The sequence below is a fragment of the Colius striatus genome, chromosome 4, assembly GCF_028858725.1.
Source record: "Colius striatus isolate bColStr4 chromosome 4, bColStr4.1.hap1, whole genome shotgun sequence".
Taxonomy (NCBI): domain Eukaryota; kingdom Metazoa; phylum Chordata; class Aves; order Coliiformes; family Coliidae; genus Colius; species Colius striatus.
In genome coordinates this window covers 7,190,115-7,215,833 of record NC_084762.1, presented here as the reverse complement: position 1 = coordinate 7,215,833, position 25,719 = coordinate 7,190,115, and the positions used below count along the sequence as shown (strand labels likewise).

The 25,719-nt window shown below is 38.8% G+C and overlaps 1 protein-coding gene across 3 annotated transcripts in view; it reads left to right on the top strand.

The window, feature by feature from the left end:
- CTNND2 (catenin delta 2) overlaps positions 1 to 25,719 on the top strand; it is a 496,550-nt gene that overhangs the window by 341,282 nt on the left and 129,549 nt on the right. For all 3 annotated transcript variants that reach the window (XM_061994768.1, XM_061994770.1, XM_061994769.1), the window contains one exon: positions 18,574 to 18,787. In XM_061994768.1, coding sequence (XP_061850752.1) covers positions 18,574 to 18,787 — 214 coding nt within the window. The remainder of the gene's footprint in view (positions 1 to 18,573; positions 18,788 to 25,719) is intronic.

The following is a 25,719-nucleotide window of genomic DNA, read 5'->3' as shown; positions in this document are numbered from 1 at the left end:
GTGTTATTTCTAAAACACATGTTGATCAGAAGCATACTTCTGGGTTTGATGACACCAGTTTAAATGTACCTTTGTTGCTGCATGAGTGTAGCTCAGTCATCTATGCAGCAATGAAGTCTGCAAATACTCATCACTAACTGAAAGGTCGTTCCAACAAAGTTGGTAACTGTTCATGTGGAGATGCCCCAGGCTGGCTACTGAGGGGTCAGAAATCATTTACTTTCTTAATTTAAATAAAAAAAGTTTTCTGGAGTGAAGTAAGTTTTATATTTCTGGTAGAATTGTTATTTTTCCCTAACCAGTCCTGAACCTAACAGTACGGCCATGGGTAGATGCAATAAATACTGACCAATGATAAGAGATGGTGGTGGTGGTTCTTGCAGATGCTGCCACTCCTGTGCTGCTCAGAACAGTTCAGTGCTTGTCTTGATTTAAAAGTGTGATTGTAACTGCTGCTCTTACCTGAAAGTTTTCTTCAAGTGCTACTTCTGAGTCTCTTGAAGTATTGCTTCCTGCAAGGCAGGCATTACATCTGCTGTCAGTAGCGTTTCTTCTTCTCTACAGTTATTCCTTGTGCTTGGTGCTTAGGTAGTGCAGCTGACATTAGAGTGGAGTTTAAGAAATTGGGTTGTTTTTCTAACATATAATAGTAGGAATTTTCATCTCCTGTTGAACAGTGACCTGTCCTCACTGTCCTCATCTCACATATGTGAAAGGGGACACAGAGGCAGAGGGCTAAAGGTTGTAGAAATTACCAGTTAGGCATAATAATTCTGAAATGCAGAATCTCAAAATACTTTAACAATTCATTATATGAATCACTGTTTCATTAATGGCAGTGAAGAATGCAACTTAAAAGGCAAAAGGAGAGGAGGGAAGAAGTTTTGATCAGATATTTGAAGAGAAAACGAAGAGTTGATGAGGTAGAAGAACACAAGGAGGCCCTTTCAGATGACATTTTCTCCTTAGGAGAGGGCCCTTAACACCAACAATGATGAGATTGTGAGCAGAGCCAGAGTAGCTGGTCCTGGATGCCAAGAAGGAACAGACAGGGGATACAGGAAAACAGAAGCGTTTTAAAATACTCTTTCTTTAAAAGAGCACATTCTATTAAACACAGGATTCATTCTCCAACAGCAATTTTTCTTCCTATGATGATAGATTACGGCTTTGTATGAGGTCACCGTATAAAAGGATTGAGTTGTGCAGTTTCACACGCCAACACCATTTTGCTCTCCTGGAGCATGGCAGCCTGCCATCAGCTGCAAAGGTGTAACAGGTCACTCAGGGGTTTTGGCTCCAATGACTCCTTTCTGCAAGCAAGGAAATTAATTTTTGCTGTCAAAGCCACAACGCTTCAGGTTCTCCTCTCAGGAAGATCATGCAAAGATGCCATATAAAAGAACAGTAACTACTGAACTGTCCTGCCCAAAGCCTTCCCTTGCATCCTTAATAAAAGAAATTAAGATTGCTGTATAGGACAGTTTCCTTTCTGTCTTGGAGAGCATTCCTGTGTACTCAGTCCAGACATTATTGCATGGAGTTCTAACTCTGAGTGATAGCATACTGAAAGCATTTATTTTCCCAGCTTACTCAAAACCATCACTCAGGTTCATTTTGTCATTAAATGTAAGATATTTCTGCATCATCTTCTGGGAGTTCTTCAGTGTATCCAGAACCTTTTCAATACAGTACCACTGCTCTTTCTCATGCCACACAGTGGTCATAGACTACATTAACTTCTTGTTTTTCTTCTGTATAATTCACATAATTGCAATGTTTTAGTAATTTTAATGTCACCCGTAGTACTCCTACATTCATAATGGTTAAGGATATATATGTGCCTGTTTCTAGTATGGCTTTCTCCTAGGGAATATTTACACATTGTGTGGTGTGATGGAGGAACACTCAATGATGTTGCTTTGAGATCTGCTGGCTAACACTGACAGAATTCTTTGTAACATTTGAAGGATTCAGAAGAGAGGTTGGAAATGCTCTTATTATCTTTGAAGGTCATGTCGGTTCTGTTTCTACAGTGGTCAACAAGATTCCTGTGTCTACCTAAGGGGCTCAGAGAAAACAGAATGTCCAGGGACCTGGGAGTTCTGGTGGGCAGCAAACTAAACATGAGCCAGCAATGTACCCTCATTGCCAAGAAGGCCAATGGCATTCTGACAGGCATCAAGAAGAATATGTCTAGCAGGTTGAGGGAGGTTCTGCTCCCCCTCTATTCTGCCCTGGCGAGGCTTCATCTAGAGTGCTGATGTCCATTTCTGGGCTCTCTAATTTGCGAGAGACACAGAACTGCTGGAGAGAGTCCAGAGAAGAGCTACTAGATGGTGAGGGGACTTGAACATTTCTCTGATAAGGAAGGCTGTGAGACCTGGGGCTGTTTAGCCTGGAGAAGAGAAGGCTGAGGAGGGACCTTATCAACACTTACAAATACCTAAAGTGTAGGTGTTGAGTGAATGGGGCCAGTCTTTTTTTCTGTGGTAGCCAGTGACATGGCAAGGGATAACAGGCGTGGGCTGGAACACAAGAAGTTGTACTGGAACATGAGGAGAAACTCCTTTGGTGCTTAGGTGACAGAGCCCTGGCCCAGGCTGCCCAGAGAGGGTGTGGATGCTCCTTTTTGGGAGGTCTCCAAACCCACCTGGACACGTTCCTGTGCCCCCTGATGGAGGGGAACCTGCTTTAGCAAGGGATTTGGCTGGCTGAGCTCTAGAGGTCCTTTCCAAGCCCCACCGTTCTGAGATTCTGTGTCTTTGAAGAAGAATCATGGTTTTGCATTCACTTTTTCTTAGCCTTCCTGTTGTAAAATTTCTTCAGTGAAAGGCTGGAATTAAACTTGTTCAATGATGATACAGTCAGTTTCCCATTAAAGGCATTATGTAAACTCCTTTAATCTCTGCATGCAAGGTGATATAGACATGGTATTTAATTTAAATTGAAGAAGCATCTCATAGGTGATACTGAAGAGTAATGTAAAAATTGCAGCAAGACTCAGAAACATTTGTTGAGAGTGTACCTTAATGCAGACATTAACTGCATACTTTTGGAGAAAGTATACGTCCCTATTCAGTTATAAACATTTTATTGGTGCTTTGATGATCATAATTTTCAGATATTAAACATCTGTATGGGTAAAATCTCACAGTGTGAAAAACACTTCCCAAAATGGTTTCACGAGGAATTTACTACTGTAATGATGGTTGTTGGTACGAAGAAGTGCTTGCCTGCACCTGATTCCCAACATGAGCACTGAGATGTCATGCTTTTACTTACCTATGGTTAGATTATTGCACACAGGACAGTTCAGGTCTGCCTCCCCATAACCCTGTCCAGTTGTATTCAGCTTTGCTAGTAAATTTTAAACAATCCCTTTCAAATATACTCTTTGTGTAGTTTTTGCTGGTAAAAGTTATTCTAATGAAGTAAAGCAGCACTCAGTGACATACCCAGAAACAGTCTTGATGTAAGATTGGGTTTTGTTTTATAAAACTTCATGAACTGTGATTTTACAGGATTTAATTGTCATGTTCTTAATGACCTCTATCTAGTCTGTTTTCTAAGAATTCAATAGACAGATGCTGTGTTGTTTTGCAGTGGGGCTTTTTATTGTCAATTATTGATATACAAAATACTTCTTTTTAAAAAAGACAAAAATTACTCTTGAACAAATTTTGGAAATGACTCTTTGGTTTGTCTTTTGTGAATTGTCTTTGCATTATTGGAATAGTTTTTCCAACAAGATATTCTTTCTACTCCTTGCACCTTGTCATTCAAGGATGTGATTTTACACTGAAAGTTAGGCAAAGCTTCCACGCACAACCATCAACAGCACCACGGAGTCTTATTCTTCATGGTAAGACCAAGTATGCAAATAGTTCTATGATTACTCTTATCCCATTACATTCAAGATTTCCATTCTTTGGCATGTAGAATGCTTTTATTTTATTCCTCCTTGAGGCTTATTTATCTTTCTAACATTATTTTTGCAAAGAGCTCTCGAACTGGTGGTACTTGGATATATATTTCAGCTGCTACACTGTGTTGTACTGCGTATATCTTACATGAGAAGCAGCAGCAAAGTGTAAAATAACTGACCTGCAATAATTAAAGGAGACTTGCTCACCTAGGGGAAGGATAATTACAAAAACCAAACTGTGACAAGAAAAGTTAATTTGATCAATTTGAGTATCTGTTGTTTTAGCTTTTCTCTAGCGTATCTATGGGTCAAATCCACTCTATCATGCTGCAATACAGAAAGAGCCCTTCTATTGACAGGAGTATAATTGACAGCATTTCAGTAAATACAGTGCTAGTTTGAACTAATATGTCTCCTTTGGATGTCCTTCTGTACTATCTCCATGATACCCTCTCTCCTCTTTTAGTTTCAATTGTGTGAATGAGAGGCATCACTTATAACAATCCTGTGGCTGAACATTTTCCCTCTTTAGCTAAAACAGATGAGTCAGAAATGTCTGCATTGGTCTTGACATAATAGTCTATGTTAACACTCTTGTTAAAACCACTTACACTCTTAAAACATTATTTAGAATAATGCTGATAAAACCCACACTTTCATTCACTAACATTAAAGTATAATTCTGTTTGCCTCCAAATCTAGAGCCCAACACTGAGCTACTAAACAGTATTTATCAGAATATACCAATCTGGTTTTTCTTGCTAATAAATTATCTTATCTTAGCTAATAAATTCCAAAACCACAATGTATTATACAGTATAGGTCTTTCCACTTTAAAAGAATAAATAAAAACATAAAATCCCACCTTCTGTCAGGGAATTAGATCTTAAACTCACAGTGTTGCTTTCCAGAGCATTTCTAGATGGATTTTTCTATTCAGTTTCACCATCTAATTTATCGTTTTATGACATGTGTCTCTTCTGATGATAGAATACACATATTGTTTTGTGCCTAGCCTTTAGATTTATTAAAACTTAGTATTAATGAATGTCACTGAGTGCTTTGCTTTGTCACCACAGACTGGACTTTCTGTAGCACACAACGAGTGGCATTTTACACTGATATCCTTCTGGAGTCGTTTAACCATAGCTATTCTTGATTTAATCATCAAGATACCGTGCCTGAAGTATAATAATGATTTACTATGCACCTGGCATGTATTTTACTTGATGTAAGATTAGGAAAATGTTACAGTTGTTCAATAAATGAATTAATGACAAGCCCCCACAGGAGTAACATTCAGTAAAAAGAGGAAAGTGAGAAGTTAGGAAGTTAACTGGATACTGCACAGCGAAGTAGTGGCAGATTGTGAGGGGTAGATCTTGCCTTTCAACCCTCTGCTCTGCTGAGGATCTTAATGCTTTGAGTTTATTTCTCTCACATTTAAAAATTATTCCTTTTCAAAAATAGCTTCAAGTGGGAATGAAATCTGAGTCCTGTAAAGTGATGTGGCTTTTAAAATAGATAAACAGATATATATTATTACTTAGATGTGATGGAGCATCTGGTTGTGGTGGTTTTTTCTGAGTTAAGGTCCCTTCTAACCCCTACCATTCTATGATTCTAAATACTAGATAAGCAAAAATCAGACATTTTGCTTGCTGCTTTTCTGTTGTTTTAAGTTGTTCCATAACATGACATCATTCTGCCTCATCTTGCAAAAAGACTGGATTGTATTAATTTGCAGAGTAACTGAAAACTTGATTACTTTACAAAATGGTGGGCTCAATATTGAGAATAAGTATCAGTACTTTTATCCCACACACTGCTTTACACTGGTTTCTTGTTGGTGGCATGTCATGTCCCCATTCCTCCCTACTCTCCCTTACTTGTTCCCTCTCTAGGGAACAGTTTTGCCCACTCCTCCCAGAAGTTCATCTTTAAGATACATTTTTTCTATGACACTAATATATAGACAGCAACGATTATTTACAGACAATGCAAACCAATTTTTTTCTTAATTATTAGCAGCTGTCCATGCTTCATATTGATAACTGTAGCTTCATAGTTGTTGTCATCTAACTATCCTGTTTATACACTGCACTGCAAACTGTTGAAGTGTCTGCAAGCATCTTTGAGGCGCTTGATTTTTACCTCTGTGTTACTAGCACTGGTTTTCTGGTGAACTGGAGTGAGTGAATAAGGTCTTGAATGAAACCTGTCTTAGACCTGTTGTTTACTTAGGTTTAATACTCACTTCTATAGTGTCTTCCTTGCAGAAGATGAGAATACTGGCTAAAGGTCTGTGTCTTTTTCAGCTCGAGGCAGCCAGAGCTTGCTTCTGAATGAGGAACCACACAGAAGAGAATTTTAGGCAATAAATTCAGTTAGCCAGAAAATTCAGGTGTGAACATCTGGTGATAATTCTTTTCACACAGTTAGGAGAGAAAAAACAAAAAGCATCTGTATTATGTGCACAAGACTAATGCCTTTATGCTGCTTTCTACAGTATGCAGCAGATGCAGGAGGAACGTTGCAGTTTGTTGTGAATCTCTCACTGGTTGGAAGAAAAAATGTTCTGGTTGTATTAAAACATTTGTAAAAGCTGTATCTTTTGTGTTGGAAAATACTGGATGGTAGGGAAGGAAATGTAGTACACACTGAAAGACAGTGTCATTTAACATAAGTAATATGATAACTCCCACATTTGAATGGGCAATAAATACATGTGCAACTTTTCCAAGCAGTAGAATGTTCCACTATATGTGCTACAGATTTCTTTCTATTCATAAGTCTTCTGCCAATTGCTTCTTTGATTGTTTAGGCTTATGTGTGAATGCAGAGGATTACTTTCCTATTGTAGAGCATATTTTTTTATTACCGTGCTCATCATCCAGCAAGCCACTGCAAGACTTTGCACACTATATATAGAAATAAAATAACCTAGATCGATATCAATATCTGTAATTTGATGCTTTCTCAACATATCTATACTAAAAAGGTTGGCAGCAAAATTGTTTCAGTAAGGGGAATTGCAGTCCTCATAAAAAGGCCATGCCAAATGAAACTTCTGAGGTAAAGACTATCAGATAGTCTCCAACATGTGTTTAAAAATACAAAGAGGTGGCTGTTACTAAGCTACCGAGAGTGGTTGCAGCAGAAGGCAGGGATTTGTAGAGGCAGAAGGACACCTAAGGCTCTAAAATTAAAATGCCTACCTGTCTATCCAGGCCCTGCACAAAACTATTTGAAGTCTCTTGAACCAAAGAGTCCTTAACACAATCTCAGTGAAAACTTGTAACGATGCTGCTAAGTCAGTCCTGCTCTTCAAGGTTTACACTGGTGTAACTTAGTGTGACTCATACCACGTAGGGAATAAAATGATTAGAAAAGACAATTAAAAACAAGATAGGGAAAAAATTAGCTATTTTTAAATTCTGATGTTCTGTACATCTCCTATTGGTTGTGGGCCAGATTCTCTCCATCTCCTCAACCCAGTAGAGCACTACTTGCTGAGGAGTGGCTGACATTTCTACAATTGGTATGCTGTAGAGACCTTGGATCAGGCAGATGTGGAAACACAGCAGATCTGTGAGATATGGCTTGAAAAGTTATTTGGAATGTGATGAAGTTTTGTAGTTTCACAAAGAGATATGATTTGTTCCTGCATACTTGTATAAAAAGTAGGGATTGTAACAGCTACTGGAAGGATCATATGTAAAGAAATCGTTTATGTAAAGTGATAAAATGGCACAATAGGTCCAAATCAGCCCCTTCTATTTGAGCTGTTACTGCTACCGTGGTTGCTGAGGGGCAGGTGGGAATGCTGCCTGCCTCTTCCAGCAGCTATGCCAGATCTGGATGTTTGCTTTACTAGGTATTGTAGGCACAGTGCTAACCAAGCAAGACTCAAAAGAAAGGTACACACTCCTTACTCCACATACAAAAGTATTACAGGGTTCTGAGTGAAGTTTTTTTTCAGAACTCTGCTGTTTATATATCCAGAAGCAACTGAAAAACTCCTGTAACTCACAAGCTTTCTAAAGCAGTAAGCAGAGTTAGTCCATTGGCATTGTTTTTTATGGTTATTTTTCAGGTTCCTCATTTGTGTTTGATTTTTCTGTACTCTCTAAGAGGTCTTGAGTTAGCTGGACAGCTTTTAGAAAGTTCCATCTGAAGCTTATTGGCAGTCCAACCATCAGATGGAAGGTTGTCAGGAAAGCAATAGAGAACAAAATGCAGAGCATCACTGGGGTGTTCTGCAAATCTGTGTTACACTTGTCCTGGATACTGGGAAGTTCTGGTCTTTCCCTTATTTCAACTACAGGAGATAAAGAAAAAAAAAAATCAGGAGATTATGCTTTCACTCCATTGGTAACATTTATAATTCTGATGTAAAGGAGGAGCCAGAGGAAAGCTGTGCACTGCAGCTCTTAAATTACAGGTCCTAGTCATAGCTGGGCCACAGCCTGCCTTTGTGACCGTAGGCAAATGGTTTAATTCTATGTGGCAGAGTTTCTATCAGCAAAACTAACCACAAAAAGGGATATTTTGAGAATACATTCATTAGCTTTAAAGGCAGTAGCTGGCCTCCCAAATATTTCATCTATCTCATATGAGTGAGAGATTCTTTGGAGGATAATACGTCAGTTAGAAGGAGAGAATCTCTCTTGTTGAAATAGCAGTGGAGAATGTCATGGGAGCAGAGGTCATTGGGAGCAATGCGATGCTTGATCTAATAATTATGTCCTAAATGTATTCTCAGTCTGGGAAGTGGCATTTTTATTCTGTGAGCAAAACTATCTGACATAGCAACAGCAAGCATCAAAAAAGGGTCTTTTTGAATTTCCAGATTGAGCTGAAACACCAGATAGAGTTGTTCTGTTGTTTGGGCTTAAATGACTGAAAAGAATGATTTTTTTGCTGTTATTGTTGACCACTTCTTTCTAAGATGTGTTCACAGTGACTAAATCTCCCTAATAATATGCTCAATTGAATATAGTTCACTAGAGCTTGGGGAATGTTCATCACTAAGTTGATGTCCTCTATTACTCTTAGAATATTTGAAATACTGACTTACTGCATTTGTCTAAAAAAATAACTTTACATTAAAAGATAGTTGAATTTTCTATATCTTATTTAACTCAATTAGCAGTGTTGTTATAGGAATACCAGGATGTTGAAGTATATAGTTTTATTTTTTCCCCTTTAGTAAATATAATCCTTCCTTCTCAAGTAGTTGCTTAATTCTTTTTAAGTGCAAGAAGGTAAATGACCCAAACCTCTGGAATTAATCATCATTTTTCAATTTGTTTTAGATAGTACTAGATCAGTGCTTGAGGAATGCCAACATCTTTTACATCCCAAGTTAGTGTTACTGTTGCATTATCTGCAAAGTACTGAACCTTCTTTAGTATTGTCCCTTTTTGACTGTTTCAAAAGCAAAGACCCTGAATTAAAGTCAGGTAATTACAATGCTTTCTAAGGGCTTTGTCTTGTGTGCATTTCTCCTAATTTGTGTGTTTCCTCAGTGTTAGCTTATACCTCCCAGTGATTCAAAAGCTGACAAGCTCAGTTAATGCAGGTCAACACCCATCTGTTCATTTTAGGAGACAATGCTTTTAACAATGGGATTGAAAATCTCTCCTTGGATACCTTCACAGTCAGTCAAGCACTTGAGGTCAGCTCTACACCTGCAGTTAGGAGAGTTATTTGGATTATCCCATTAATGCTTGATGTTTAGATTTAAAATAGGATGCTGGTGTTGACCTACAAACTTAATGTTTTTAAGAGCATTAGTGTAAATTGCTGTGTAACTTACACCTAGCCAAAGATCTTTTTCATAAAAGATAAAATATGCTAAAATTTATAATAGGCCTGGCCTTCCTACCAAGCATGGAAGAACAAGAGGTATCACAGCACAGAATACATTAAGGCTTACTGAGAAAGCAGCACATATATTCTTACCTTTTCAGGGCCATTTTAGAGCAAGTTTTGAGTCTCCTCCTGTTCGGAACATGTTTTCGAGCATCTGTCAACCCCACACATACATCCCAGGATCTAAAGAGGTCATTTAAGAGACACCAGAAAAAACAAATATATACTTGGTAACAGAAACAAAATATCCATTCCCAGAAGAAAAGCTGCTGAGTGTTGACCCCGTGCTGTGCATCCTCGTGTGTGGCACAACCATTCCTCTGAACACCTACCTGATTTTGACGGATGCAGAAAAATGATCCCCTTCCTTCTTCACACACTGCAGTTTAGCACACCAGGAACAATTCTTACCTAATTTAAAGCAGAACCTTGTACATGTACCAGTGGTTGAATTCATTTAAATTTTCACTGTTCATAGCTTTATGGGTTGCCTTTGTGCCTGATCTAACAAGCCCCAGTGACAAAACCATGCTTAAATGGGACCCAGATCCAAGCCCTGGTTTGGGTTCCTTAAACAAATTAGACTTTGGAGCTAATGCAGCCATTCGTATAATATGCCACTCTATTTTAAGCTCAAATTGCTCAGCACTTCTTTAAACTTGCAGCAAATTGTTTTGCTAATGAGACTAAATTACCTTGTGATGTTACAGGTAAATTTTTTCTGTAACTCTCGTGTGCATTTGCAATGTGCAGATTTTTTATTGTCTACCTGCTGTTCCCCAGGCCTGTCAGAAGAATTGGTGGAGAGGAATTAAAAGTTTGGACCAGTATATTTATCTGAAGAAACATATTGTACTAAACACCATTCCTATATTCTATTTTAATGGAGATTTGTTTTCTTCCCTTTACATCCATTTTGAGCTTTAAGAATAAGCCCCCTGAAACCAGCTAGCATTGAGGCTACCCATCTTCCAAACCCTTCTCCTAAAGTAGTGGGGTATTTCCTCTTAGATGAAAGTCATTTTGGTAATGTAAACACGGCAAAGATAAAAAAACAGGGAGGTCTCATGGAAAGAATTTGAATTGCAGTGAAATCTAGCAATGTTATAATTTGGATGGATGCTGTGGATGGATGCTGTGTTCAACCAGTGAGTGCAGTCAACAGGCTGTGTAGGCAGTGGCCTCTTGGGCTTTCTTGTAGTGGCTTGGTCTCTGTGGGCACACTGAAGTGGTGGAGTCACAATCCCTAGAAGGATTTAAGAGAAGGCTGGATGTCTTACTTAGGGAAATTGTCCCAGCTCTATCAACCATTAGACTAAGGCTGGACTCAATGATCTTAAAGGTCTCTTCCAGCTGAAACGATTCTATGAGAGGAGAAGGGTGGCTGTAGTGGAAGCGTTTCAGAAACACTGCACTGCCTGCAACTGTTTAAAAAGTTATATTGGCATTTGTTTCTGCTCACTTGGAGCTTTTCCTTCCTGCACCTGTGGAACGGAATTGCTCAGAATTCATTTGTGTGTGAAATAATAAGCACTTATTCTGCTAGTTAGAAAACCAGCATCCAAGAACATTAAAACCAATTATTACTTAAAAAAATCCAAAGGCAGACTTAAATTGAGTTGTCCTTTTAATTTGGGGTTTATTGGATGTGTATCATCACCTGTGCTAGCAGTCAATTACTTGTCAGTTCTGTTCCATATGTAACAGTGGCATTAAAAGTATTTCCATTTATTTAAACACTTGTATTTTGATATATTGAAACGTGGTTTTTTAGTAATGGAAATGTCACAGAATAAGTGGTGGATGATGCAGTTTGTTATGTCAATTAAGCAGATAATTACTATCTATGATGTGTAAAAAGGCTTGAGTGTTGTTAGATTTCCTTCACCTCCTTTGGATGAAGAGTTATTCAAAAGTGATTATTAAGAAGAATGGGGAAAGGTAGCGTTTAACCATGGATTTATCTTCGAATTAGGACTATGGAGCTGTTAATAGTGGAACACTTAATGTCTTACCGGGAAAAGGAGATTGTGTTATTTTAGAAACACACTTTATCACTCTGTCAGTCTCTAACAATTTTTGTCACCTATTCTTAATCCTCTTCTGTTTTCATTATATTTTAGTCTGTAAGGCAGGGTAGTCAGAATTAAATGCAGAAAAGGATGTTCCAGTTATACCTACTGGCAAAATTTGAACAATATCTCAGATACCCACTTGCTGAGTATAAATAGAAGAGGAAGGGTGTTTTGGTTTCTATCACTGCAGTATTTTTAGGCTGTGTTGGAAAGCTTCATTATCTAACAGTCTTTGGCTAAACTCTTCAAAACTTGAAGCCTCACTTCTTTTTTTTTTTTTATCTGTAGCTCTTATTTTTACAGCCTTCCAAGGGATGGGAGAGGCAATTTCATTATGCAGTGATTGAAAAAAGGGGTTTGCTTCTCTTCATCACTGCTGGAAGAAATAGAATATTTTTTTATTTCAAAATAGAGTTCAAAGCTGTAGTAAGAGTCCAAACTGCTGGCATCTATGGCTTTGCTTCTGCTGTTGCAAAGCCATAGGAAATGGCCTGATCCCATGGCCAGTTTTCTCATACCTTGATACAAAGAAAAATCACTCACCTATATTTTATTCACATTTGAGAAGTTATCTATATTTCTAAATATTAGAAAATAATACTTTTAATAGTAAGTCAAAACATGAATTCCACTCACTCTTACAGTCCTGGTTATCCTGACTTTTAAGGCAAACCTTCCCCATCCCCAGGGGAGCAAACCAGTTGAGTTTTCACTTTCAGTTGTTAGACTTTAAACAGAGCCTGGAGGAACAGCGTGGCTTCTGTGCTGAATCAGTGGCAGGCACCCTGTTTTGTCAGTTAAGGTCATGGACTGTAATGCTGTCGCTGCTTACATCTGATTGTGCAGTCTTTGACATGCATTTGTCATGAAAAGTAAAAGGTAAATTAAGAGGGTTTCAGTATTTCCTACAATACTTCAGTTGATTGTATATTTAACCAGTGTAACACAAAGCAGGGAGAATACACCAAAAGCTGTAGATCCAGATATCTTTCCCAAAGGGAGATAAATATACCTCAGGAGAGGTCTCTGGAGGATTTTTTTAGTAGAGCTCTGTATTTGATTGTCTGACTCTAATATATTCTTTGTATAAGAGCAGTGCTTGAATGCTGCATGAACCATCTCTTCCCAACTGTGGGATTAGCGTTAGTAGTCTTCAGCATGGTCAAGACTCCTAACTGCTGCCTGGGAACGAAGCAGGATTTGTTACAGAATTGCTGAAATCATACAGTAATCATGTGCATCTGTATTATCTCAGATGTATCATCAATGTGTTATTGACTTGTTTTATATGCTTCAGGCGTGTCACGTGTAACTCCTGGTAGATTAAATATCTAACGGTCCACTGTCACGGAAAATTTGTTGTGGTAAACAGCATTGATTCAAAGGTCAGCCTTGAAACTGATAAATTACATTTCTCAAAGGCTCATGTCATGAGACATCCAGGCTCTCCTTATTAGAAACATAATTAACGTCTTTACTGTCTGAACCCCTTCTCAAGTCCAAGTTCACTTTGCATCTACATGGTGTGGATACAAATATGTTCTCAGATGGAACACAAGAGAAAATCTTCATATCATGCCAGAGGAGAGAGTCTGGTATGGAGCTGACATGAGTGAACTCTTAGCAGTCTGTGGACCAGAGATTCTGGCACTTTTTCCAGTCCTGTCTATGTTGTGATGTCATGGAGCTTGGCCAGAGCAACTGCTGCTGACCAGCAAGTACACAGTAACATTGATGGTAGAAGGCCAACTTTAAAGGGAAAGCTCAAACTTTTCCTGGAAAAATTCATTAGATGAAACCATCTCTGAACATTCTTTCATGGGATTTTTTTTTTTGTGGCAACATTTATGTAATCTCTGTTCTTTCAGTATTTACTTTGATCAGCATAAGTTTGCACTGCACAGCATAGGTTCCTAATTTATTAGGGAAGCTCATAAGAAGCAACTCAAGTTGGGATTCCTGGTCCTGATAAGGTTTGCCATATGCTCCGTAATGCCACGTGTGAGAGAATACAGCCTGGTTTATTTATTAAACAACTCTCTGACACCATCTTCTGAACACACACACAAAATATTTCTAGTGAAGGGAAAAGAAGAGGAAAGAACATTCAGAAATGAATGATGACCATGGATCAAAATAGTCATGAGAAACACTGCAACACAGATTCACACTGCATTTTTCGTACTTGTTATCAGATTCTCTCTTGGATTTTGAGAAAAAAGAGACAATATAGTCAAGATGGGTAGAAGAAACTTTATGATACGACTGGGTGAACTCAGGCTGCAGAGTTGAAGGTCATTGTTTTGGCTTTAGAAGTGGCTACTCTGATGTTGGTCTGTGTGAGAGCAGAGTTGGCCTCCTTTATCTCCTGACAACTTGGTACTATGCTGTTCATTTGTAGTAGGCAAACAAACTCTGGTGTATTCTATTTTCTTTCTCTCCTAGCTGTAGCAAGGTAGCAGCTACTTATGTGTCAGTAAATATTACATTAAGAAAAGTTCTCTTCAGATAAATCAGGAGTGAGATAGACGTATCTATTGAATAAAGGTTTTTGAGGGACTTGTATTTGATGCCCCTCTTGATGCAAATTGCTGCTTATCTATACATCCCAGCATTCTTGGCAAAGGTGTTTGCCATTAGCACTACTGAACTTTCTGGAGCTGTGACAAGTTAGCTCAGCTGAGATCTGCCCCAAGGGACTCCCCTAGGTCAGAATTATCCTCCAAGCTGCAGCTCTTAACTCCATAAAGGACTTGAACAAATAATTTCATTTCCTCTACCTCAGTTTCTGTAAATATAAATAGATTCGGGTAACATCCATCACAGCATCACAGTCTCACAATTTGTCAGGCATAGTTAAACCTCCTGGAGAATATAGTATTAAACAGCTATATAGATATGTGATGAAACACAAAGGTGGTGAATAATGAGCGGTTGGAAAAACAGAAACAAAGCGAGAAAGTAGTCCAGATAAAGAACACTGTCAGAAACTGAGCTCTGAGTTGTGAAGAATCAGTTTCATCTCTGCCTGCATCACACAACTAACTACTTTGTCAAGTATTTGAGCTTGGAAATTCAAAGAAAGTTTACAAAATAAGTCTTGTCTTTCTGAGGTAAGAATAAGTTCTTCAGTAGAGCTTAAGAAATGTCAAGTTCAAGCGTTATGTAATACCCATTTAATTTCTGTTGCATTTCCCTTTTTTTTTCCCTGACAGAAATGCATTTTAGGTGAATATTTAATGTCCTTGCTTTTAAGAAAGTATCTTTTAATCACTTCAGTCTGCTAGTGACTTCAGGTTCCTGTGTGATGAGGAGCTGCATGAGCTGAATAGTAGTGTGCTGTCAGATACCATGACTGAAAAGGGAAGGTGCAGCTCAGGAATACCAGCTGAAGGTGGCAAAACCATACATTTTCCCTGAGACATAAGATAGTAAACCCTGTCACCTGAAAGCATCCACAAGAGAACCTCCTGAGGAATGTGAGATGCCCCTTGTTCTGTGTCTGGGAGGGAGAGTGAGGAAAACAGAACAGACCTAGTGTCCCTCTGAATGGAGGCAGAGCCCTTTCAGCCTTCAGATGAATTGTAGTACTTAGAATGTATTTTTCCTACAAAATTAATACTTTCATTTCTTGATCTTTCTTTTTTTGGCAGTCAAGCAATTAAAATATTCATTCAGCATATTGTGCTTTAAAAATACAATTCACAGAGATCAACAGGCATGTTTTCATTCTGTTATTCCTGATATTACTCATCGCACCAGAACGACTCGTGGATTTTTTTAACCGTGATCTTTCTTCTATCAGATCTTATTTCCTTTCAGCAGTTGTGTGAAGCTCAGTCGTTGATTCACCTTTTGTAGAAGTGATGCATAAATTTTTGTTCCTAGTCTGTTTCAGTAAATGTCATCTACTTTGTTGTGTTGGTGGCTCTTCATGTAGTATGCTTGGTTTTGAAAATCTGATTAATAGGGGAACAGACGTATTTAAATCTGAAGATTTGGTGGTGATACGTTGTAAAAACAAGCACACAAGCAAGCTTCACTCCTTACCCTCTCCCAGATAAACTTGGTAAATTTTTCCTGGTTTTGAAAGGAGCAAATTACTTCATTACAAGTTGTCCTGTTCTCATGGGTAAAGTTTAGATGAGATAGATGTGTTGCAACACCTTTTACCTTTGATAGAGCTTTCTGGTTTCTGACCCGAAAGATATTGCAGTTTCTTGGAGCAGCAGAAGCATGGACTCTCAAAAAGATTAATCAACTTTCCTGCCTGAAGTTGATGTGTTTTACCAATGTCCATTCACACCTCTGCCCTCTCCATGTGGTGCTGATTCCTGTAGTCTTCCAGGCGACTTGCTCAGAAAGTTGTAAATGGTATACTGATACAGTGCCTATTTAAGGGAAAATATCTCAGTTTAAACACTGTCACTTTGGCACTTAGCCCAAAGCTGTGATACAGCTGTAAAGACATTAAAACATTTTAATTTCATGCTGTAACATCCTGGTATACACACTTTATAACTACAGAACTGCTCTGTTACTGAGTCTTCCTCTTATTACAAAAACAAGAATATGCCAGTAGAAGCGAGAACTTCTGTTTTATCAGTGAGTAATTTTGTATAGCTCCATTTTGGAACCTCAAAGGCTGAATCATTTTTCACTCTTTATTTGCAGTGAATCATAGAACCATTTATTGGAAAAGACCTTTAAGACTTACCAAGTCCAATCATAAACCTAACAAAGTCCCACTACACCATGTCTCTAAGCCACCACATGGACACATCTTTTAAATACCTCCAGGGATTGTGACTCAGCCACTTTCCTTGGCACCTTGTGGTGAAAAACTTTTTCCTAATCTCCAACCTAAACCTCCCCTGGCACAACTTGAGGCCATTTGCTCATGTCCTGTCACTTGTTGAGAGGAGACCAACATCCACCTCACCAAAACTTCCTGTCAGTGAGCTGTAGAGAGTGGTCACATCTCCCCTCAGCCTCCTCTTCTCCAGGCTGAACACCCCCATCTCCCTCAGCTGCTCCCCATCAGACTTGTGCTCCAGACCCTTCCTCAACTTTATTGTCAGTCTCTGGACACATTCCAGTATCTCAATGTCTTTCTTGTAGTGAGGGGCCCAGAACTGAACACAGTATTCAAGATGCATCTTCACCAGTGCTGAGTACAAGGGGACAACCACTGCCCTGGTCCTGCAGGTCACACTATTGCTGATACAAGCCAGGATGCCATTGGCCTTCTTGGCCACCTGGGCACACTACTGGCACACATTCAGCTGCTGTCAATAAGCACCCCAAGGTCTTTTCCTTCCTGGGCACTTTTCCAGATGCTTTTCCCAAACTCTGTAGCATTGCCTGGGGCTGTTGGGACACAAGTGCTGTACCCAGCACTTAGATTTGTTGAAGCTTGTGTTAAATGAATGAAACACCATACACTGGTTATTCTGAACCATTATGAAGTTAAGAGATAGAGTGTAAATTCCTAGTAAATTTTAGTGTGCTTTGTTTAACCATTTCCTACTCCCAAGCCTCCCCCCTGCAAAGAGCCCCAAGAACACATGCTGGTGCAAGAACTACTTCAGAAAGATTTCAGAACGTTTTCATTGCAAACTTTAATGTTTCTCTTTTCTCTCTATTTTGAGAACACTCTCTAGTTGTCTCTGGTTTACCATCTTAAGTAAAATATTACCAGAGGTGGTAAAATGACCAGTTGATGTGCCTGGCTTGCTTTGTGCCTTAGCCAACAACACCCACAGAGAAACTTTTTGACAGATATATGTACATATCACTTACTTGAAGCCAAAGCATTGTACTCCTTGGATTTTAGTTATGAATCAGTCTAGTTTCTTAAAATTAGATCTAAGACTGCCTATTGTTTGAGGAGCAAATAGTGCCAGAGAATAATAAAGATAGATTTGTTGCAAATAACTTTCATAATAAAATTGTTCTTGGTATTCTTGACCTGCTCAATCATTTGCCTCAAGCATTTTTGTGCTTTTTCTAGAATGATACTTTAGAAAAGATATTGCATTAGAAATCTATTTTGTAGGCCACAGTAGGAATGAATGAATTTTCTGTTCCTGGGTCATTTCAGAGTCTCCCTCAATCATAACTGAACAAGCTTTCCGTGATCTACGTATCACCCTTGTCTTTGTACTTGTGCAGACTTCTTCCTTTTTCTTTCATCTTTCCATTTCCCAAATGTATTGACATATTATCCTTACAAAGACTGCAGTAGCTACTCACATTCCCAGTAATTAAATGTAAAAGTAGGGGATTCCTGAAAATTCTGCTACACTAAGTTCTTTTTGTTTGTTTGCTGTAGTCTCGTGGCTTTTTCTCAAGCTTGTGATATGTTGCACTCTGAAGCAGATGTTTCTCCAGCACAGGGGAAAACCCTGTCAAGACAAACCTTGCTGAACCTAGAGAAACCTTGATGAAACAGCGCTCATGACTAACTTCTGACTGCTTTTACAGACGGTCAGGTTTTTCATTGTACAATTTTGTTGCTGCTGAAAAGAAGAGAGGGAATTAAAGCAGTGCAACATAGCAGCTTTGTGGGGATACCAGCACACCTTTGCTGGTGCATAGCCTGCCTAAGCCACAGCTTAACTACATTGGATAGTGTATGTAATACCAATGTTCATCCCCTAATTTTCTGATTAACACTTTGGACTGTTTCAGATAAGAAGACAAGGCGGAATACAATTACTGGTGGACCTATTGGACCATCGGATGACAGAAGTCCACCGTAGTGCCTGTGGAGCTTTGAGAAACTTGGTATATGGGAAGGCAAATGATGACAACAAAATTGCTCTGAAAAACTGTGGTGGTATCCCAGCATTAGTACGGTTACTCCGCAAGACTACAGATTTGGAAATCAGAGAACTGGTCACAGGTTTGTACCTTTCAGTACTTCATTCATTCAAACTCTATGTAGACCCTGCAAGCACAGTCCTATGCTGCATGCCACTTGCTCCATCAATAACTCTTTCATTTATTACTGTCTTCTTTGCTGTAACAAAACACTTTCAGGTACTTTGCATATATGTGATGTGTGAATAGCTTTATTCAGTATCATACGGACAGATTACAGATCTAGGCTTGGTTTATGCATAAGGTTGCTGGCCACTTTAATCTTGACTGTGAATACTCTCACAGGAGATGTGCTCCAGACAGAGATACATTGTAGGGGAAATCCTCTCCTCTCCCTCTGCTCTCCCTCCTGTCTGCTGTAGGACTGCACACGCAAAAAGTGGATTTTACTGAGTTTTCTTAGAAGCTGTTACTCATCTCTTCTATAGAGTGAGAAGGAAGATTTGCTTGGTGTTCTTTTTTATTTGCTTTCCTTGTGGTTCTGAAAATGGAGAAGGATGTTGGATAGATGAACAACATTCTCTTCTGAAGCCTTTTTTCTGAAGGCTCATAGCATGCTACGTGATATATGTTAGACCCAGAACATGCAGGTAGTGGTGGAGTCTATTTCTTTTCTTGGTGCAGTATAATCTGATGGGTTTTTTTGTGCATTTTCCCTCATGAGACTCAAGGTGTGGGGTTTGGGTTTGTTTCATCTGTTTGTTTTTCTTTTCAGAAATACCAATCTGAAATGTTTGGAGATGTGGGGTTTTTTTCCCCCCTTTTCCTCTAAACTGTTATATTTAAAATGCAAACCAGAAGCTAGGTTGATTTATTTATTTATTTTTCATTGTGATTTCATTCTGTTTGATAATATCAATATGGTGATAAGTGCTAGGAAAAAAAACACACTTAAGATCTTTTTAGCATCCTACTTCACAGTGCCTGGATTTCCATTATTATTTCCCTTACTAAAATAGGTAAGGAAATGTCTTATTTCTGCAATGGTAACATCAAAGTACACACTATCATCTGTGCTTCTTCAGAAGTTACCTACCCATGTGAGTGAGGCATCATTTAGGATACAACTGAGAAGGTTATCATGCTTTGGTTGACTCCAGGTTCCTTCCTTTAGGGTATCTACACAAACTATGTGGGGTTTATTAAATGTAGATTTTTGTATTTAGTTTTGTTCCTTAGGTAAAACACTTATCACCTCTTACTTGTTAGGCTGGATTAATGGGGCAGCAGTACCGGGTGACACGAGCTTGGCTGGTGCCTCCTGCAGAGTGACAGAATTACTGACAGATGTAATAAAGTGTAACCACCGCTTTGGATTCAACATACTTGTTTGTTTCTTGGTTATGTTGTTTGTGTCCTGGCTCCAGGGAACATTCTGCCTATTTATCCTGAGTAGCAAGCAGCAAACTGCTAATGAACATCAGCAGTACACCTCTGCAATTGCAGTGGCACTTCCCATGCTGCTTGTAGATGGAACAGGTAATATCATAGAATCATAGAATGGTAGGGGTTGGAAGGGACCTTTAGAGATCATCTAGTCCAGCTCCCCTGCAGAAGCAGGTTCACCTAGATCAGGTTGCATAGGAGCATGTCCAGGCGGGTCTTGAAGATCTTAGGTCATGTAAAGAAAAGATATCAGGCTACAGTTTACATTCCTTCCATCTCACAGTGTGATGTTAAATCAGTGTGTTGTTAAATTCTTCTTAATTGCCACAGAAAGTAGGGATATGTGTGCTAGTGTGACCTCAGATGTAACGCTCTTCTCAGTAGTTTCTGATCATCAATGGTAGGCAGAAACCAGCCTTTGTAGATGGTTAAATGCAGCTCCCAGGGATGTTGAGCAGTCAGGAGTGCTGGACATCTGTGGAAGGGGAGCAGTGAAAACATGGTGACCCTTAGGAATGGAATCAAAGTCAATGATTTCCAGGATTTTATTCCTGAGCCTGTTTCTGGTTTTAATAGCCAGCACATCCCAGAGGCCTCCCCTTGCCCTGGCTGTGTTTTGAGCCTTTCAAAATGCAAATCACTGGCCCTTGTTTTGGAAATGTTTTGGTGTACTGGTAGTGTTCTGCAGAGCTCCTTTCCAATGCAAGACTCATAGCTGCACTCTTCATTTTGCATCTCTTAGGATACAGGCTAGAATCGTGCATGTGAATCAGTTCTCATTTGCTTTGTTGTAAAGTGTTGTACGGTGACAGTTACCCCAGTTCAGTTCTTTCTCTCTGTCCTTTCTGGGGAAAGAAAGATAGCTCCTGCAGCAGCTGCTTCAGTAATGAAATAATTGGCATGGTGGTGGGCACAAGGGAAAATAACAGAAGTTCCTCCTGCTTCCTCTCAGTTGAAGTGGCAGGAAGATAATTATTTCAGTAGAGCCACCATCTCCTGAAGGCAGTACAGAGAAAATAATAGCAAATGTGTGCTTTAGGAGTAAACATAATACCTTGAGCCTTTCCATCTCATGTTCATCGAGCATCCTGTCTGCATAAAAGCTGTTGCTGTTTGTTACTTGTAGAGAGGGCACAAAGCTCCTGCCTTAGGAATTCATATTCTGCCGTAGCTGCCCCAAAATACTCTCCCAGTGTTATGCCTCAGAACACTTCGCTTAGGTAGGGAAATGTCATTATCTCAGTTGTACAGATGGGAAACTGAGCCTATCAGGTCTGAATGACCTGTCCAGAAATCTGGCGAGATGAGGGTGTGAGTCACTCTGAGTAGGCACTTAGCTTGTGAGTGAAGAAATAGGGACAGGAGAGGTTTTTTAGCAGCTCAATTTGAGCAGTAGCGAAGCATTCACTGCCTGCCCCCAAGTACCGTGAAACACACACCCGCCAGAGCAAAAGTTATTGCATTAGTTCCTTCCTCAAACATGCACATTTTCTTCCTTCTTGTTGCCTCACTCTAAGGAGATTAGAATGTCAATTCCCAGCTATGTCAGGACCGGTTTTGAAAGGATATATAAACCTGCAGAGCAGCTCTCTATCCCAGTAGCTCTTGGCTTGTCAGGATTGCCTTCGGCACCGTTTGTGCCTTTTCCTCTTTTCTACAGATTCCTTTCTGCTGTAATCGCTCCAAAATTGAGCTTTTCACTTCTTCCTTTATCTCATCTTTCTCCTCCTCAGTAGCAAAGTTCTAAGGCTAGTACCTTCCTCTGCTCAAATTTTTGGATTGTACAAACTGAACCTTACTGCTTCAATGCCTTATTTACATGGTTTCAGTGCAGGCTCCCTTGTAGAAGCTGTGAAGTAAGTGTGCTGCCTGACTGTTCACTACTTAAATAGAGCTAAGGGTCAGGAAATACTTCCTGAGGTATTGAAAGATTATTCTTTCAGAAGCACTTTAGCAGTCACTGTTTTTTACTAGAACAGCCTGGATATACTGAGGTATACCAATGAAAATATGCATTTATGTAGAAGTGAAGCATTCTGATAGAAACAGAGATTTTTGGCGTGGTTTACAGCCCCTGGTAATCTCCAGAGACTCTAGGAGAACCTGATTTACAATATCTTATTTCATATAAAGCTGTAAATGAAAAGAAATTGGTGTAAGCTGGATGCACAGTATTCAGCCATCTCTTCACCCCAGCACTGTGCTACTAGTTTCCACAGTAGGTCCTATTAATGGGAAGAAATAAAAGCCTTCCAATTTAAAATAATTAAATGTTAACACTTTCTTAACAATATAAACAGATGAGAACACAGTACAAAATCAGTACAGATGGTAGAAAAAAAGTTTTCACTTCTGAATAATGACAATGAGTAGCTGATTTCTGCTTCTCTTGCCTTTCCCAAGTTAATTATGAACCCTTCCACAAAATTCTGTTTTAGCATTCTTTCTATTTGTTTTACTATCGGGAATAAAGAACAGACCACAAACACATGATTAATGTGCAGCTGTAGCATGGATAACACAGAAATCTTGTTGATGCCTTGTGGAGAAGGTGAGGTCAAGCAGGTGTTGCTAGACTCAACCTGCTTTTGCTCCTTGTTCCATCACCTCCATCTGATCACAGGGTAGCTGTTTCAGATACTGGTCTCATCTCAACAATCAAAACCCATCACAGCTAGAAAGACTGTTTCTACCTGTGAACAATAAGCCAGCTGAACTAGAAACAACTCCATTTAAAGAGGCCTTTTATATGACTCTCACCTGTTTTCAAACTGGATATACCATCCATGATTGAAAGGTAAAAGTGGATGACACACTTTTAGATGGGATGATAAAGAAATGTAGCTATAAATAATGATAGGAGAAATTGTTCTTTCCTGTACTGGCAGGCAGCCTGCTGCTTAGTTTGGCTGACATTAAGGTGTTAGAGATTTAACAATTGACTACTGAAAAATATATAAATTATGAAATATCACCACATTTACAAAAGGAAAATATGAAAGGAGTATAAACTATCTAACACTACATGTATATGATATGCATAGATGTGTAGACATAGACTTTGTGCATTTCATTCACATTTTGGTTAATGTAATCAAAAAAGCATAGGTTCTATTTGTGTGAAAAATTATAAGATGTTTTGTACATAATGTTCCTTTCAAAGAAGCACTAGTTGTCCAAGTGTAATTGGCCCATGGTCAGGTTGGACAGAAAAAAAAATGTCATTTGCTTCCCATATTTTGTATTCCAATATTCATTAGTGTTGTCTTTAATTTCATGTGTGGCCAGTTTGTGTTTTAGCTTGGTTGGTCCTCTGTTGTCATCCCATGTTACACAACATTACTACACAGTAGTTTTGCATTTCTGTTCCATTTTTAGTAGATGCCACATGTTTATAATGAAGTATTTATAACTTTATGGATAGCCTATCAGTGTTACTGAAAGCAGTTGTATGTTGTCTTCCTCATATCTACCTGGTTTGAGGTAACTGCTGCGGTTAAAACTCCTCTTGATTGCATACTGGTTATTAGTATGTGCATAAATTGTTGACGGGTTGGTCAAGATGCTCCAGAAGGTCCCTTTGAGCCTCGCATGTGTCTTTGCTAATGAGTATAATTACAAGTTAGCAAGCCTGCAGTGATGTGCTAAGCAAGTTTAAGGGAGTATTCTATTTAAATGAGCCTTTTGGCTTTCTTCAGTGGAAGAGTTATGATGATCTAATTTTTTCTTATAGAATTCTGGCCAGTTCTTTGGAATTTTTAACTTCCTAGTACAATGGTGATTCTTCTCTTGGGTGTTCCCAAAGTCAAAATCACAGTTGTTTCCTATTTGTGATGTTATTTTCTAATTGAGCATTGTTTTGTCTAGTAAGTCATGTTTAACAGTATTATGGCAAAGGGCTGACTATTTAATACTCAGGATCTTGAAGCAGTTTATCAGTTTAATAATCTTCTGCAAAAGTGCCCTTGACATCAGCTTAGTTACTGGAGTGTGTAAACACAGATGTGATATTTTATTGTGATATAAACATTCATTTAGAGGTGGCAACTATTTGTAGCCCTTTTTATTGCTCTTTGGAAATTTGATTTGGAAAAGAGGAAAGGCTTGTTTATCCCACTCTGAGGTGACTTTCCCACAGATGTGAGAAATGAAGAATCCAACTCTTCCATGAGTTGATTCTTGCAGTATTTCACCTTGATGTGATTCTTAAAATCTCTATTTTATCACTTTTGTTATTGTTGTTGTAGGTTTATATTAGATGCCCTTCTGGTGTTGAGCATATCAAATATCTCCTTTCTTAATTACATTCAAATTTTGTAATGGAGCAATGCATAAAAGAAGGCCTGGCCAGTGAAAGACCTAATTAATTAGAAGCTTTTGATATTCAGTATGAAAAGATAGGTAGGAGGAGAAAAGTTAAAGTGGCTTGCTTTTGGAACCAAAGAGGATTTTGCCATTACATTAACAGAAAATTAATTATAAAGATATCATGTGTTTTAGGTTCAGATACCTATTGTGGATATCACAAACTTTGAAACAGACGATGTGAGAAGCCACCTATGTGCTTAAATAGTTAAGATACTGTAACCATGGTAATACTGCTGCTACAAGGTTGATGTAAATTTTGTTCAATATATGCTTAGCTGAGAAAATCAAACTGCCAAATACCATTTGGGGCTCATAACTCTATGTAGTTAAAGAGAGACATGGGGTAAATGCAGAAAGTATACAAATGCCTCTTCATCTGCAGCTCCGTGAATCAGCTTCTGCTCTGCCTCCAATATCCAATCACTATCTCCTATCAAGTCAAGGAAATGAGGAAGGTTAAACATGGAGGTAGATGACTGCTAGCATAAAACATCTTTCAGAAGTGCTTGTTTTGATTTTGGCAAGAAAAAGTGTTCATTTCTTGCTTAGTTTCTCCTCAGCAGATAAACAAATTCTCTGTAATAACATTAAACAAACCCTAGCACAGTAAACCCTAGCTTGGTAAACCTTACCAAGCACAGTATATTTTCTTTAGCTTTTCGTTCCTCAAGTATAAAAGCCTCTTCAGTTCCCAAACATTACATAATGTTCTTGGAGTTCTTTAGATACTTTTAATCAAAGCATTCTTCAGCCTCTGCCCAGAGCTTTGTGAACCAGTGCTTGAACCATTCAAGTGCAATGCCAAACTACCATCCAGTCTCCTGCAAATCTTAGTCTGCAGCAAAAGGATGCATTTCATCTCACCTCACTGCTCAGACTTTGCATTGAATAGTTCATGGTCAATTGCTATTACCTTTTAAACCTTCTTATAGGGAAAAAGGGAAACCAAGGATTTCTTGAACCGGAAGACTATTGTTACTGCTACCTTGATAAAATTAAGCTTGTGCCACACAGCTGAGCAGTCTAAGCAAAAAAATTGAAGGCACTTGGTCTGCAGAAGTGGTTGCTAGAGTTCATCAAGCTAAAGGTCTAAGTGCCCCAACACAATTTCTTTAGGGCTACCAGGATAATTAAGAGACTAGAACATCTCTCTTAATGAGGAAAGGCTGCAGGACCTGGGACTGTTCAGCCTGGACAAGA